This window comes from Cynocephalus volans, chromosome 18 (genome assembly GCF_027409185.1).
Source record: "Cynocephalus volans isolate mCynVol1 chromosome 18, mCynVol1.pri, whole genome shotgun sequence".
NCBI lineage: Eukaryota > Metazoa > Chordata > Mammalia > Dermoptera > Cynocephalidae > Cynocephalus > Cynocephalus volans.
Genome location: NC_084477.1, coordinates 14,353,324 through 14,370,908, shown reverse-complemented (window position 1 = coordinate 14,370,908; position 17,585 = coordinate 14,353,324). Strand labels below are relative to the sequence as shown.

At 40.6% G+C, this 17,585-nt stretch overlaps 1 protein-coding gene and 1 non-coding gene across 2 annotated transcripts; both read right to left on the bottom strand.

Moving 5' to 3' along the window:
* Positions 1-449: 449 nt before the first annotated feature.
* Positions 450-16,169, bottom strand: TOMM20 (translocase of outer mitochondrial membrane 20). Its single transcript, XM_063082846.1, has 5 exons — positions 15,924-16,169; positions 11,092-11,138; positions 9,328-9,409; positions 5,120-5,262; positions 450-3,258 (listed from the first exon to the last, which is right to left on the bottom strand). The coding sequence occupies exons 1-5, from the start codon at positions 16,042-16,044 to the stop codon at positions 3,214-3,216; spliced, it is 438 nt and encodes a 145-aa protein (XP_062938916.1). The 5' UTR covers positions 16,045-16,169; the 3' UTR covers positions 450-3,213.
* Positions 15,138-15,266, bottom strand: LOC134366544 (small nucleolar RNA SNORA14). The gene has a single exon (XR_010022341.1). It is a non-coding gene; the product is annotated as a small nucleolar RNA SNORA14 (small nucleolar RNA).
* Positions 16,170-17,585: the final 1,416 nt, after the last annotated feature.

The following is a 17,585-nucleotide window of genomic DNA, read 5'->3' as shown; positions in this document are numbered from 1 at the left end:
GTCTGTGACCTTAACACAGCCAGTATTCTCTAAAAAGGATTTCCTGTTCACGTTTCCCACACCACTGAGCTCAGTCTGTGTCACTTACATAGTGATCCCAGACCATCACCATCACCTGAGAACCTGCTAGAAACACTAATACTTGCACTCTGCCCACACCTGCTCCCCAGCAAGCGGCTTTAAAAGCCTCCCAGGTGACTCTGATAAATGCTGAAGTTGGACCACCACTCCTATGAAGAAGCCCTTACCTACTGACATGAAAGCAGGATTCTGAATCTAGAATCTGAGATGCCCTGAAGTCACAGGCAAATATGTGGGTTCTCCTGGGGGAGAAGCTGCAGAGGTGTCAATATTCTCAAAGGGATGTTAACCTAGAAGTTGAGGCGCCACTGCTTTAGAGTCATCAAATTCAGCAGAGTTGACTTCTGCAAATACACACCAAGCCAGAATTTTCTCCAAGCCCTTTAATGTTCACTTAAACAGTTGAGGCACAAGCAATAATAAAACTGCATTGTTTACGTTACAAGGAAGTTCTGTATGACACCTGCACAATATAACAACTTTCTCATAATCCCTTCTGCAGAACATTTCATTAATACTCTGGTCCAAAGGTGATTCAGCAAGGTCAGAAGGGCAGGCAGGAAGATGGTAAAAATACCAAACGTAATTACTGAGAGGTAAGAGGAACCAAACATTTACTGCCTGCCTGCTATGCACACTACACTAAGGTTCACACACTTGACATAATGTGAATGTTAAGTTCTAGTTATGTTAATAGAATAGCACTGCTACTGCCAGGTAAGTCTGTTTAATATGCTTTCTTTTCAAGTACAAACTGTGGAACCAAACAATAGATCTTTGCCCAAAGAAGCATATCAATGAGCACTAATACATATTTTCCATTTCCAAAGATTTCACACATGGGTGCAACATTAGCACATGGGAACGTTCAAGATGGTATTACTCTACCTAAATCTAGGGTTTTTTTCATTCTCAGCTGAGCACCATTTAGCCAGCATCACAACTACCTGGATCGACCACTGTGTAAAACTTAAGATAGGAACAGATAGTGTTCAACAATGATGTTTCTGGGGGTAGAAACAGCTGGTTTTTCTTTTCTTTTCTGCCTCACACTGATAGCTTTCAAAAGTGGTACCTAATTTTAAGAGCACCAAAGCTTTCATTTAAGTAAAATGTACTTGACTTATCAGCTGTAAAATGAAGCTATCACTGCCTTTTCAAGCACTGGACCAAAGCCGATTATTTCCAGAGAGCCAGTGACACCCACCTCCTATTGCATGACAGTTCAATGGCAGTCTTTCTACACTCCCCAAATTTTAGATGCCCCCTCAATCCTACAGCCAACCAGCATTTTTCTGGGCCCGTTCCCTCCTCGCCAAGCTATCTGCCCCTTGCTCCCTCTTCCCCCCACCCCCCAAGTCTCCCTGACTACCTATCTGTGTCTGGGTTGGTGCAGATGGTTTCTTAGCCACATGGCCAATCACTGACCAATCACCACCACACTACTTTGGATTTGGGTCCTATGAGTAAAAGTGACTGGTCAGCATGTTTGTACTGGTCACCCCCCCATCCCCCAAAAGCATACTGTGTGTCATCAAAAAAAAGCACTGTTTAAGGGTTAAAGATCACAAACCTGGAAGGTACCTGAGGAAGAGTCCTCAAGTGTGAGTGACCTAGTGTGATTCTATAGTGAGAATACCAGAGGTAAGTTCAGAGATGTTACGTGACTTGCCTAGTTGTGCAGCTAACCAGAAGCAGAAATGAGAACCACACTCCTCTTTCCACCACACCACAACCATCACAAAAAACCAAGATCAAGGTTAAGAAGTTTGTAAGTAAAACAAAATAAAAAGCCTAGTACACATGAAAAGTCTTTGCGATTTGTCCACACATTTTTAGACAGAATAAAGGCAATCTGCACAATGAGAAATGCTGCTCAGTTCAACAGATGCCATTAAGTACCAAGGATCCTTATTCTCAGTTCTGAAAATGAACCTGTGACTGCAGATAATGTCACTACCTGAAAATAAGGGGTCCCACCGGCACTATTCTTTTCAAGTCTTCACTCACAAGGTTACACCTTACTCTCACTGTCCAACAAGGTAAATTAACCAAGTAGAAGCAGGATTAAGGAGGTACACTGGAGATAAAAGCAAAAGGGAACAAATATTTTTACAAGCAGATCATCCCAGTTACCTTAAGAGTTTCAGATTAATTTACAGAGCAACAGAACAATATAATTTCATTGAAGATTAACAAGATAGTTATACCATTAATAAAAAAGATCAACTTGGAAATACTAAGTCAGGCAAGCATGCAAAATTCAGAATGTATAAAAATGCAAAGGCTGGTTGCCTAAATACACTCCTCAAGCAAAGGTAGATTTGCAGATGCTGAACAGGACCAAATGAATTAGAAGCTGAAAGGGACAATTCAGAGATCAGCAGCCCCATTCCCTCATTGCATAAGTGAGGAAAGTGAGCGGACAGAACTGGCAAATTCACAGCGCCAGACTAGGGGTGTACACATAGATCTGATTCCTGGTGCTGTTTGCAACTACATATATTTAAAGTACAAGGAGATAAATATGCAGAACACACGAAGCCCACTGATTTAAACAAAACATTTCAAGACTGACCCACAGGGAGGGGGTGAAGTTGTTAAAGCAGCACAGCAGCGCACCTCACGTATTCATGTTTAAGAGATTAAGTGGAAAGAAATTATTGTGAACAGATCTTAACGCTCAGTTTTCACAAATACAAAAAAGTTTCTACCCAATTTTCTGAGTTATAGCAAAATGTTCTAGCTTAAAAATGTGCATTCTTCAGCTTTCTCCTACACTTTTTTGCCTATCTTTCAAAACTGAGCACTGAGTATTTTTACCATAATTAATGTTATATGTGCATTTCAATTACATGTTTCAGGAATAAACGAAAGCCATGATATTTCAGTAACTCATAGTGTATTTATAAAACGAAATGTTCTCTATCAAAATACACTTTTTACTGGGAAAAATAAATAAAACAGACAAATGAATCTACACAAAGTAGACATTAACTTTGGTAGATTTCAGTGTAGGACAGTCCATAACAAGTATATTTGCCCTAACTCCCCCAGAGCTGCTCAACTTCCGAGTTAAGAATTTTTAAAATATTTTCAACTGAAATTTCATTGTGTTGACACATTTGTTTCTCATTCCACATCATCTTCAGCCAAGCTCTGAGCACTTACAATTCTCTGAAAGAGAAAAAAATAATTTAATTTTTAAAAGTGTCATGAGCATTTAATCAGGATTCTAAGTTCAACAGAAAATGCTCTTTGTACTCAAAGAATCAACTCTCTGCTAACATTCACCCATTCGGGCATTTATTTCGATATTTAACACTTCACACGTTGTTATCACCTAAGAAAATGATGATCACACTCCTGTCAGCTCCATACACCTTAGTGAATTATGCAACTAAAACCAAAAAGAATCTGAGATCTCTTCTCACTCCCACACAAACTTAGAATACCGATTAGTGCTTTACCCAATCACTCTATCCTCAAACATTACCCTTCTTGGCGTGGAAATGCTCGTAGCCATCATATGAAGAACACGGCATTCTGAAAGCACTTCCAGATAACAGGAGACAAGCAAACTGAGCAATGGAAGCCATTTTTAGAGAGAAATCAGGCTTCATCCCAAACCCAAACATGTTTCAAAAAACATCATCCTAGGGTCAGTTTTCCAAAGCACTATGCTAGGCTGCCTTCCAAACAGTGTGTAATATTAAACCGAGGATTCTGACCTGAATAAATTGGAACCACATTAGTCTAAGTAAAAAAGATTTAGACCAAGTCCTTGATTTGCTAATTCTTTCCCTCAAATCTTTGAGACCAGTAGTGGATTGAATTATGCACCACCCCCCAAAACTACTGAAGCTTGAATTGTCTCCCAAACTTTATGTATTTGAAACTTAGCCCCCACTGTGACTGTTAAGAGGGTGGGAAATCCTATTATGGTCATTGAAAGGTGGAGCCTTGAAGAGGTGATTGGATTGTAGGACCGTGCAGTAGTGAATGGGTTAATAATGGTGGTCAGGGGTGTGGTTCTGAGGGCTTTAAAAGAAGAGGAGAGTCTGTCTTTCTCTCTCTCTGCTTCCACCATCTTGCAATGTGAGACCCCTGGATCACTGTTGCCACCACCAGATGGACTTTGGACTTCCCAGTCTCAGAAACTCTAAGCAATGAATGTTCTCTTTATAAATCACCCAGTTCCATGTATTCTGTTATAAGCAACACAAACAGACTAATACAGGACCTTTAGTTTCTTTCCAGTCCTTTTCCAAACCTGAGTAAAAATCAGTTTGAAAAATTAACTGGTCAGTTAACTAACCAGAAAGTTCTGTGAAAACGTCCCTTCATCATTTCACTACTTTCTAATCACACCAACTTGGGAAATTAACACAGGTAACAGACATGCTATTGCAAAAAGCAGATTTCCTTGAGCCCCTTGGGAACAACTCAAAATTAACAGAATGCATTTTAATTAACTCAAGTTATGCATAAACTAATCTTTTATATAAATGGTATATTCTGCACTTTGGAGTAGGGATTTACAGATGTAGTTAAACAGCTCCAACCTCAAAGCTCACCTCAGCAGAAGCAGAGGCACTGAGCCTTTAGACAGTGAGGTCAGAGGGATCCCATGTTCCTTTATGACCTAAGGGCCACGCTATGTCATCTTGGCTCCTCTGTCAGGCTGCCTAACTGAAGGCATCGTCTCCCAAAAGAGTAGGCAGAAAACCAGTTTTAGAAAGTAGCCAAGCGTGGCCTGAATTTGGGAATTTGACTATGAAGGCCTGAGACTTAACACTAAGACCTACACTTCCTGATCCAGCTCTAGGGCACAATCACTAGATCTTATGCCCAGTTGCTTTGATGATCTGCCACTAGGGGAGAAAATTTCAAGCACCGGTATCTCCAGTATTACTTTCACTATACGAATGTTTCTCATGATTTTTCATCATGTTCACTAGGCTCATTTTTAAATGTCCCTAAACATTCAATTCTCAGATCCTGCTCACTTTCATCTGATAACATTTCAACTCCTTACCTGACTGATTGTTGGAAGCTTAGTCAGAAGCATCTGGAACACTGGCGGTGGCAGGGTCTGCTGTAACACTTGAAGTAACTGCTGCGGCTGTCCACACACAGCGATGGCATTTGTCAGATGGTCCACGCCCTTTTCATACTCACCTGCAAGATTTACATAAAATTACACTTAACATGAGGCCCTGGCTTTGTCAAAAATAACTTTTTACTCTATCTCCAAGTGATGCTGGCTAAAAAAAAGATGTGCAAATAAAAATTCAGAAATAATCTACAAGTACAGAGTGCATTCATATCACTTAATATTATGAAGCCATTAACAAGAATGAGTCGGATTATATGTACTGATACGGAAGTGTCTGATATACATACATAAGGGGGAAACTAAGGTGGATAAATGTCCAAGTATACCACTATGTATATATGTAAAATATTTCTGAAGGATCACGTGAAAAATTGCTAATGATGGAAAAGTACTTTTCTATGAGAAGAGAGAACTAGAAGACTGGGGACAGAGGTGGAAAAGAGACCCAAAGTCACCCAACCCTTTCTACTATTTGAATGTTACCATGGGGAAATACAAGAAAAATGTTTCACAATGATACCAGCAGGAGAAATGGTCATACTAAAGAAAGAAAGAAAGGTAACAAGAAAATGATTGTTTCTCAGTGGGAGGATTTATTTTCTTTTATCTTTCAATTACCTTCAATAGACTTTTTTTTTTTTTTTTTTTTGGTGGCTGGCCAGTATGGGGATCTGAACCCTTGACCCTGGTGTGATGCTTACTACTTTTCAAAGAAAAAAAATACTTGGGTTTACAGTTTTTGAAGGTTCATTTAATTCAATAAATATTAAGTATCTGTCATGTGGTCCTTGTCCTCAGCTCATTCCATTTTAAATCAAACTCCAAAGAACTGTCCCAAATTTGGTGAGCAAAGCTTTATCCTATTAAATATGGTTTCAAATTAAGTACTCCTTTGAATAGGTCTTTTCTATGAATACGAAGGAAATCCTTTTAATGTGCCTTACTGAAGAATAACTCCATTGGGATTTCTTTTTTAAATGATACAGGCTGGGGGACAACCCTCTAAGAGTCTCTCACATTTCTGCACTTCGTCTGAACAGAGGCATTTACTGTCATTACTCTGAATTATTTTTTCAAGAATGTCTGTGTAGTTTACAACCTTGGAACATACAGTGTCTCTCCCTGGAGCAGGGGCCAGTACATCATCCTCTATATCTAGGGCAAAGGGCAGACATGCTTATGGCCCACTATAAAGGATTCAGCATCCCTAAATTCAGGGCTCCTCTCCTGTATTCAACCCACCACATGTACAGGTGTCACCTGACCCTCTTTGCATCACCGATGAGAACTGAGGCTCAAAGAATCAGTACCAATGCCAATCCCCTGGCTACTGCTATAGCAGTGAGTGATGAACTGTCCTTGGTCTCTGACCCAGGAGTCTCACATCTTTTGCCAGCATCTGCGAAACTGAAGCAAACTAACTTCTTAGCATGCAAGTAAGGTAAAATCTCAGAACTTTTAAAGTTCTCGATACTATTAAGATCATTACTTTCACTAAGTTCTTTTATCTACTAAATAATTTTCCATTTTATAAATTCTCAGGAAAATGATCTCAACAAGCAAGAACAAGTTTTCAATTAGTCTATCAAATGTTTATGTTAACAGGGCTAATAGGTACACCAAGGTCAAGGGTTTGGATCTCTGTACCAGCCAGCCACCAAAAAAAAGTTTACGTTAACAGTGCTTTTCAAGTGTTGACTTTATATAAAAATTTATTCAAGTAGATAAAATATTTCCTCCCTAATATTCATTCTCACAACAACATTAACTACCAACATTTACCACTCACCAAGAGCCAGGGACACTGTTCTTAGTGGTCTGCCCGAACAGGTTCACATTATTTCCTAACAACCTTTAGTCAGATAACGCCAGAACCCCTGCTTGCATTCCTAAATGTCCTCCCTAATCCAGCTTCTCTTTATGGACAGCAAAGGTGTTAAACCGATTCAGATTTATTCTAAACTAATGATCAATGACAGGGAAGCACTACTACAAAACAAATCACAATGGCTGTTGTATTCTCACTCAGCTTTCTCGAGAGCAGCTGGTGACTTAAGAATACGTCTTCAGGTGATCCCCATTAATTTACTTTTTTCCTCCTCTAGACTGGTTAAATTACCATATCCTACCACCCCAACAAGCTTGAGGGAACTAAGTATGTGCTTGGGCAACAGCTCCATCATCAGACCCCGTGTGTTTAACCCTGTGTGCTGCTGACATGCATGAGAATGATGGTATCTTCTTGTTCCACCAACTGGCTGCTATGGAATGACTGAGAAACCTTCTGGGTAAAAGTTTCAGCACTGTGGGGTATGTGATGGGTAAAGGTTTCCAAGGGCTTTCCTAACCTCAACCGTGGTCAGAAAAAGCTGAATCTCTGCTGCTAGTTTGAGGACTGTGACTGTCTCATTTACACACTGTTTTAGGCTACCATGATTGTGCCAGCCATTGTCATCTGGGTGTATGCAGCCACCACTTTGACCTGCTCAGCCAAATCTCTTCCTGGGTATTAAAATGATGTCATAATGATGCCCACCACAGAGACTGATCCAGCTTATGGTCGGTGCAGAGTTGTAGGTGATCAAGAGATTGGCTGATTCAGTTAGTTCCTGTTTGTGAACAGACACCATAAAGGCCTTAAATCTCTTCTGAATCAGCACTGGCAACTCTCTTTTCTGCAGATCCAACAACAATGCTGAAGAGTTTATCCAGGACACAATGACACAATCTCAGTTGCTGTCAACTTGTCATCCCCCCTCTGCCTGTGCAAAGTGGACGCTGCTACAGCTTTTGCTGCTCGGGTAGCTGGAACGTAAGCGGCGCCTTCTGTTAACACCAACAGCATCAAGAGCATCGTGTAATCCACCGATCACACAGCACAGGAAGATCGAGGCCAGTGTCCCAGGACTCAAGGAGCAGTGCCAGTCGGGATTAAGCACTGCTTTAGTATTAAGGGACATGCTCTCCCTCTCCCCAATGCCTAGACCTTGTCTCTCCAACCACTGGGGAAAATAAAATGTGCAGACTGAGAGAGACCTGAAAATGTTTCCTGACTGGTATCTATCTCGTACTCTCCTGTCATCACTTACAAACCTGTACTCACTTTTAATCATCCTAGTCTGTTAGCAATCAGAGCACAGGGAGCAGACCAACTGCGACACATTATGTGAAATTAGTAGAGCAAATTCTAATTATGTCAAGAAATTATTTCTTGGGATAGGAGAGCATGACAAAAAGTAAAGCTGGTCACCACCACTGTAAATGGTTAATATCTTCCCATAAACGAAACAACAAAAACCCGACACCTACCAGCACACGTTCTGCATCATGTAGTTCAATCCTGTCTACTGACACAGCACAGAGAATAAGAAAAACTTGTCACCACTTTTACTAATGATAGCAACTATTTCAAAGCTACTTTTGAGATAAAAGCTAATTTGACACTGAAAAGATCTATACATACATTTACAACTCTAAATTACTGAAAGTTCTCAGATTTGTCAATTGGATAATTTTAATTTCACAATAGGAATCTGTAAAAAAAAAAACTCATAATAATGCTGATAGAATAAATGAGGCACAAAGTAATGAAAAGCCCAAATTCTAGGTCACATAACTAGTCGGTTCTGAAATAAGGTGTCAAGAACTCACCATGTGACCTTGATGAGGTAAATTAACCTTCTCTGGGACTTACATTAGCCTTTCCTTCCTATAAATACTGGAGAAGACCTGAAGAGTAGAGGAGGGAGTTGAGGAGTATATTCCTAGCTCATATTCCTTCAGTTACTATTTACATATTGTACTATGGCTACATACTCCGAACTACTTACGAGCAACCTCATTTGTAAAAATTACTTATTATGGCCTGTATATAATATGTAGCAAGTAAATTAAAACTCATCTAAAATACATTATGGACAATGATAACCCACAAGAAAATTTCCTTTCTAGAGCCAGTCTTACATAAAATAATCCTCACACTACTAAACGACTAAAAACTGCCTTGAAATATTTAGAACACCTTTTCGAAAAACAGCCGAACTACACAAGAAAAGCCCCTTATTATCATGAATGTATATTAGTGTGAAAAACTCTATCTAGTTCCTTAGGCTTTTAATGACTATTACCTTGAGCTAGTAACTCTTCACCAAGCTGTATTTCTTCAAGGAAGAACTTCTGAACAGCTTCTGCATCTTTAAGATCAGGTAACTGTTTGGAAATAGAATATTTAGAAACTGATAACAAAATTATGCCAGGGGATATAACCAATCCACAGAAAATCAATTTTTAAAAAATTGAATAGCTCATTCTAAAAACCATGAAAAGAGACTTAGTCTTAAACAACACTTTCAAGGATTAGAATTTAGTGTCAACACTTAAATGAATGAAAGAAAAAATATTTCTTGATCAAATTGGTATCCGAATAGTTCTTAGAAAGCTCTGAATCAAACATAGAAAAAAATGAAGAGCACAAATATCTACACACTTCACACCATTTTTTTGTTGCCATTATCATAGATTTTATACAACCATAATTGTTTTTCTGATTCAACATTATTTCAGACAGATTTTTATATGCATCTAAAAGATTAGTTATTAGTTAGTGGCAGTAGAATACACCACTGAGGAACACATGACTGCATAATTAGTATATTATCTATTTGTTCGGCACTCGAGCTACCTCTAACAACTATAAGCAAGCTTTATTTAAATAAGTTTGCATTTCTGTGTTTCTTGTTTTGTAGTTTGTTTGTAGGTTGACTACAGTATTCATACAGTGCTACCAGCTGTATGGGTTGTCTTTTTAAACAATGTAAAACTACTATTTAAAAAATCCTTTTATATTTAAAAACCTAGACTTCCATTAATAGAAGGTTTTGGTTGCTGAATTACACTGCACAGACTCTTATTATCCACCACAGGTGAGAAAATTTAAGTTTCTGAAAGTACAAGCATCTTTCATTGACTATCCCAGCATATACCAAGAATCTGATTCTATTCCTCAATCTAAAAATACACATGGATGCATACCTGTATCTATTTTCCTATATCTTAGAAAGAAAAGGCTAACAAAACCATAATGAACACATTACACACTTCAGAAAGGGAGTCTGGACATATTACAGCAATAAAGTGATCCCTCCCGGCTTCTCTTCACTATCACCACATCGTCAATTAATTAGCTGTGCTGATTACTCAACTGTCTGAAAATAAAATATAACCTTTATTGATTTAATTTTTCCTTGCCTTAACTTATTTGTTTTTTTTTTTTTTAAAAAGCCAAATTTTCAACTTGCTTTTAAAAAGAACCCCAAATGGGCTGGCCCCGTGGCTCACTCGGGAGAGTGCAGCCCTGGTAGCGCCGAGGCCACGGGTTTGAATCCTATATGGGGATGGCCAGTGTGCTCACTGGCTGAGCGTGGTGCGGACCACACCTAGCCAAGGGTTGCGATCCCCTTACCAGTCAAAAAAAAAAAAAAAGAACCACAAATGAATAGCATGTGGTTCTTTTAAAGGAAGTTGGAGCAAGAAAAATTAAATCATTTTGAAGTAGCTGAGTGAAAACGTTTTAACCTCTTCGGTGTAAATAGATGTCTTTTGGAGACCATCATTTTATCGCCCCTTAAACAATGCCTATATAATAAGCTGTTTGTTGTTATGGCTAACAAGGAGGAAATAATGAAGTACCGGATAATCTGCAGTTGAACTAAGTTATTCAACTATTCCTAAAACAACAAATGTATTTTAAAATAGAAAATCAATGTCCAACATCAACTAACTTTCTCAAAATACATAATTGAAGCAGATTTTAAAATAATACTTCTAAAAAATTATAATACTTCAATAAGGTACATAATATAATCTAACCAAAAAACAGACTTAAGTATTACCTTGGAAAGTCCAGCTCTCTCCTTGGCAAGCTTCTGTTTCTTTCTTCCTACAAGAAACATAAAGTATTATTTTCAGTTTGCTATTATCAAAATGGGAATCAAAAGAACTCTAGTTGCTCTGGCTGTCATTAATTCTATTTGCTAAACATTTCCAACTCTAGGAATCTATGCCTCCCTGGTCTCCTTGTGATCTGTCAGGGCCATAAGATTAGTTCTGGTCAATGAGCTACAGGCAACGTGACATTTCCCAGCAGGAGCTGTCTCTTTCCCTCTGGGGCACCAGGTGTAGCATTTCACAAGATGGCAACTGCTCCAAGAGCTGGACCTTCGAGTAATTACAACAAGCAGAGCGAGCCCCTCTAACCTACACAGGATATGCACTGTTACTAGGGAATTTTATTACTGCAATATATCAGATTCTACTTTTACTGAATGTTGAAAACTAACTGGCATTCTTATGTGATTTGAGAATGTTTTCTAAAAACAAAATATAGTATTTATGCATTTGGCAAAAGTGGGGGAGTAGTGCTCAGAAGCATCGGTGGCTAGTTAAGAATGAATAAGCTCTGCCTAGAGACAGTAAGTTGTTTGCTGTCTTGTTTTTGTTATGAAATCAAGCAAAACCCTCATCATAGATCAGTCAACTTAAAATCAGTCTATCAGTAATAGGAAACTAACAGTATTTTAAACTGTTCCTTAATGGTACACCCCGTGTTGGCAAAGAGCAAGCACAGGCCTTGTTCATGTCCAGGACCTTTTCCTTATTAGTAGTCCTTGGCCAAATGACAGTAACCTGGGCCTCACTTTCTTCATATAACTGGTCTAAGAGCACCGCCTACTTCATAGAGCTGTTTTGAGAATTAAATAAGTTAATGTATGTGAAGTATTTTTTAACAGTGCCTAGACTCACACCACATGCCATGTGAGCATGTGGCATTGAGACAGCTCCCTCGGTTGAGGGGCTGTGCCACACTACACACCTAAAGAAGTAATAGTCACGAAAAATTACTAATGACGTGAAAAATAACCATATGGCAGAGCTAAGAAAAGGTAAGGCTCTACTACTTATTAGTGGGTGACCTTTGGCAAATCTCTTAATTCTTCAAAGATATGGCTGCCTGACTTTATAAGACTGCTTTGAAACAAAAGCCATAGAACAGGCAAATGTCCTCTGGAAACCTTCAAGCCCTCTACAAATCCAAGTCCCAATGTGTGACTAAAGAGGCAGTAACCTGTCTGCCTAACTCCAGACAGATGGTTAATTTACTATGGTGAGGGTACCTTTTTTTACTCTACCCTTACAAGCTGGATTTAACACACCTGTACCCCTCGCCAACTCTAGTCCCCACAACACACGAAGCGCTACCACTCTTAAGGCTTAAATACAAATACAAATTCTAGCAGTTTCAACAGAAAACTGTAAGTTAAAGCTGACCTCACATTATTAATATGAGACTGCCAATTTTCCTAACAAACTATCTTACCCACGTACTCATCACTGCACAACTGTGGGGAAACAGAACATAATTCTACTCGCAAATTTGGTTTTTGGTCCTCTTCAGGCAGAAAATCATGAATGATACCAAGCTCTATTACCTAACTGCTAAATACCATGGTACAGACTGAAACCCGTATTGGAAAGAGTAGTAGTAAGACGAGAAGAAAAATGGAAGATTTCAGAGAGGAACTGGATATGAAGACGAGGAACACTTGGCTGTTTTAAGGGCAAGTACTCGACAAATTTTAGATGCCACAATCTAGAAACTATCCTAAATATCTGATATAAACTGGCCTACATAATCCCCACAACAACACTAAAACAGGTACTATTATTCATTACCCGTTTTACAGATGAGAAAATGTACCAAGGTTACAACTAGTAAGTGGCGGAGTGGCGATGTGAACCCAGGCAGCTGAACTTCAGAGTACGCACTCGAACACTGCTCTATTCTGTGTCTACACTCAATATGTGGAAGAGAAGTATTACAGACATTCCCATCAAAATAAGGCACCTCAGAAACAAGCAAAGCACGTTAGTCGAATAAACCCTGAGAAATACAATTTGCTAAATCAGAATTTAAGGAAGATGACAAAAATGACAATAAAACCCAGGAGAGTGAAACTCGGTTTCTATTACTAGCCAACCTTAAAGTTTTTTTTTTTTTTTAAATAGGGTGGAAGGAGTATGTGATTATTGTTGAATACATGTGACTGACACAGTTACCAAATTTTAAGATCACTTAACCGCTTTACATTTTTAGCAATAAGATTAAAGTTCTGGCTGTAGTTTCATGAGACAATTAACTTGTTACACTAAACTATCTTCAGTCAGTCTAATATAGCATCTCTGTGATAAAGGGACAGATAGTAAAAGGCTGAAAAACCAAGGAGTTACACACTCAATCAGCAAAATCAGGCCTTAACACAGTACTTGCTAGATATAAGTCTCAAATGCTCCTGTTGTAAAACCAGCAAGTTAAAAGAAGCAGGTCTACTATAAAAAATACACATAAAATGTGAGCTTACGGAAGTCCCAAATCTAAACAATTTTTAAAGCATTCGTTTAAATAAGGCATATACTTTATGTTTTTAAATGATGTATCATTTCATAGGGTACCAAATAAATGAAACATATCTGTAGCTGTTACTATAATTTGGAGGTTAAATTTCATTTAACCCAGATTGATAAAATTACACCTTAAGAGTACTGATTATCTGCTCTTGCTAACAGAAAACAAGTCTAAATAAATTAGGATGTGAGATCTAACCTCAATCTTATTTTAAACAACTTATTTTAAACAACTTAAGCCTCTTGATCTTAAAATAAACTGTTTTGAGAAACTGCCCTTTTATTGTAGATGAAACATTTCTAAATTCTATGGGAATCTAACTGAACTAAAACCGATTTTATTCCACAAATGCAAAATACCCTCAAGTTCTTAAAATTAGCTAATCATGCAATTACCTTTAAACAGATAGGAAAATTACTCTAAATAAAATTTCACTTGCTAATGAAAATATCAAACAATAATAGAAAATCTGTACCATTCATCAATTACCCTGTGTCAAGGACAGTACTAAGCTCTACAATATTGGGAAATTAAAAGCTTGAAGTTGTTTGCCCAAGGTTATTGCTACAGCTAGTAATTCACTTAAGTCACCAGGGTGCTAATGCTAGGAAAAAAAATTTTTTTTGGATTGAAAATGTTGAAAACAACATTCCTCTATTTGCCTAGAATGACAGCTCTTATGATTTCTTCAATCAAGTTAAGCTTTCTCAACGTTTTCAACAATGGAATTTCAGAGTTTCCAAAGGAATAACGGGTTCATCCATTCTTTACAGAGCTCTGTATCTACACACCCCAGCCCCTACCCATTTTTGAAACTCTAAGAAAATGATCTAAATTCCAACAGTCACACAAAGCCAGCTTTTTATGGAGGGGCCTTCCCTACGCCAGGAAACATGGTGGGCACCTCAAACACCTTACTAAAAAATCTTCACAAAGCCAACAAGAGGCAGTTGGTAGTACCTAATTTTACAGCTAAGGACATTAAGATTCAGAAAGCCCAAGATTACGCCTCTCATCAGTGACCAAGCTGGGCCTGCAAACCCAGTGCACGAATTCAAAACAGTAGGAGTCTACCGAACCATAAATAAATTCTCTCTACCTCTCTTTCCTCCTAAAACATGAGAGCCAGAACGAATGCCATATTGCAGATGGTGTAAGATCAGCGCTGTCCAACAAGGTAGTCACTAACCACGTGCGCCTATCGAACGCGTGAAATGCCTTAGGGTCGCTAAGTTAAATAGCACGAAAAAGGGTAATCACTTCTTCGTACTCTCCGGGCTTTCATAACTCACACACCAATTTTAACTTCAGAAAACTGTTCCGGCTGAGCAACCTAGATAAAATTATGAAAATATTTCTTATGGCAACAAACGTGCTTTTTTCTATTGTTGCAAATGAAGACTCCCCCCAAATTCAGGGCGGATCACGACGGTTCTGGGGACACCATCTCCCTCTTGCAAACCTCTCTTAATTAAAAGCTGTCGCAGGTCTGAAATAAGACTGAGCCGGGGGAGAAGCGCAGCCCTTTGGACTCCCTGCACTTGCTGTAGCATTCGCTCGTATCTCGGAAGCATTCACCGCTACCGAGAGGGTTTCGGAATGCAGCACCGACCCCGCAGGAGACGAGCGGACCTGGCCTCGGGCTGAAAGCCGGCAAGTACAGAAGGCACGACTTTCGAGCTCGGGACAGAGGTTTTAAAAGGTGAGGGGCCACCAAAGAGCCACCCAGCCCCACCCCCCGCCAACACACACGCACCCTAAATTGCAATACAAATTAGGGGTGACGGGATGCAAATGCAATTTGTGGTGATGGGTACACAGCCCCCACATCATGGGCACGATAGATGACAATCAGCTGTGTCTCATGAATATTCATAACCAAAAAAAAATTTTTTTTTTTTGCAAAAAAAGAAAACAAATGAGAGGATGAGGGCTGGCCAGCTGGCTCAGCTGGTTAGAGTGCAGCCAAGGTCACGGGTTCGGATCCCCAGAGTGGCCACCCGCCAAAAAAATAAACAAAGTAACAGTTTTAAAAAACATATATGGTAAGAGGGTGTTTCCTAAGCAAGAGCGTTTGGGGAAAACAAAATGGGGGGCCCCTTCCTGCAAGATGGAGGGAGCGGAGCAGGCCGAGGGCCGGGGCCGCGCGGCCGGCGCCATCTCTGCCGGCCGCTCAACGAGGCCCCCCGAGACCCTGGCCGCGGAGGGCGGCGGTGGCGGGAGGGGACAGGGGCGGCCCCCCGGGGCGAGGGCCGCACTCACGTTCTCGCAGCCTGTTCTTGAAGTTGGGGTCACTCCGTCGCTTGCGGTCGAAGTAGATGCAGTAGCCGATGAACAGGGCCCCGCAGACCCCGGCGGCGATGGCGCTGTTGCGGCCCACCATCTTCTCTGCACCGCGGAGCGCGGACGGCAGCGGCGGCGGGGCCGGCCGAGGAGCGCTGGGCCGCGAACCCTCGGAGCGCACGGTACCGCTCACACTCGACGCCCACCGGCCAGGAAGGCGGAAAGGCCGAGCGCGTCATTTCCGGTCCCGGCCGCCCGAGGCCCCCGGGGATGTCCACAGCAGTGCCTGAGCACCGGGGCTGCGCCGCTTCTGCGCCTGCGCAGCGCGCCACGCGGCCGCCAGGGCGCCAGAGCGGGTGCGCGCGCGCGCGCTGGGGCCGGGGTTTTGCGGGTGATGACGCACTTCCTTTCAGCCCGCCGGCGTGACGTCACTCCTCCGCTCAGGCTCCCGAAAGACTGGCTGGGCCTCCCACATTACTGTGGAAGACAAAGATGGAGGGTCCCTAACGGCAGATCTCCCTCTCATTCTCTTAGGAGATGGGCAGCCCGTGGCTCCTGTTTGAATTAAACTGAGTTTGCTCTTCAAGTTCAGTTCCAAGCCGCTGTGCACAGTGATTCTGTAGCAGCCTGAGCAGAAGTGCCTCCATTTTGTTAAACTTCTAAGTTAAAGGTTTTTTTCTTACTCGTGTAACCTGAACTGCATAGTTTGCAGGTGGACATTAGAATACTATGATTCTTGTTCACATGATGCTGGAACATAAAGACTTGCTCACATTGTACACAGAATAGTTATGGAAGAAATTATCAACCCAGGTGGCCACTCTTTACTAGCTTACTAACTAGATCTTTTTGATGTTAACAGGAACTGAATCTGAGGCCTGACTTCTTGGTGGATGGTCACCGTGAATCAGCTCCCACCTGAGAAGCTCTTTGATGTTTATCTGCAATTTTATGATTACACCTGCACATCCCTGCTTAGATCACCATGAATCAACCCCCTACCACCTGTCCCTGTGAAACCTTTGGCAAGTCTGGGAAAAGCAGAGATGGTCTTTGAGACACGAGTCCACCATTTCCCCAGGCTGGCAGCTTCCTGATTAAAGGCCACCTTTCCTTACACGAACACTTGTCTGTCAATTATCAATTATTGGCTACTGAGCGGCCAGCAAACAGGCCTTTGGGGCTTTAGTAACAATTCGATTTCAAAAGAATGTCACAATGTAGTCTCGTTTTACAAGAGGAGGAAAATTAAAGAGAGCAATTCCTCTAAAATGATAACCTATAAAAGAAACTGAAGAAAAAATATAAACATGAATTGTCTTACAGCCACTTGAAACATTATGTACATAGTTTCAATTGAAATATTCCAACAAGGAAAACTTTGGGCAGCAAGCAGACATCAAACAGGCAACTATAAGCTGATGGGATATCATAACAGAAGTTCAGGGTTGTGTAATACAGAATCTGGCTAGCCTTTGCCCAGGTTCCTGGGAGGTTACCTCTGAACTCAGAGAATTTCTTGAGTGATAGGAACACCTTTATTATTCATGGTGGGCCCTGACAATTTATGCTAAAACAACTCAGGATGAGGGCTGGCCATGCCTCAAAGACCAACCTTGGGATTCGAAGGTTGGGGCTTTG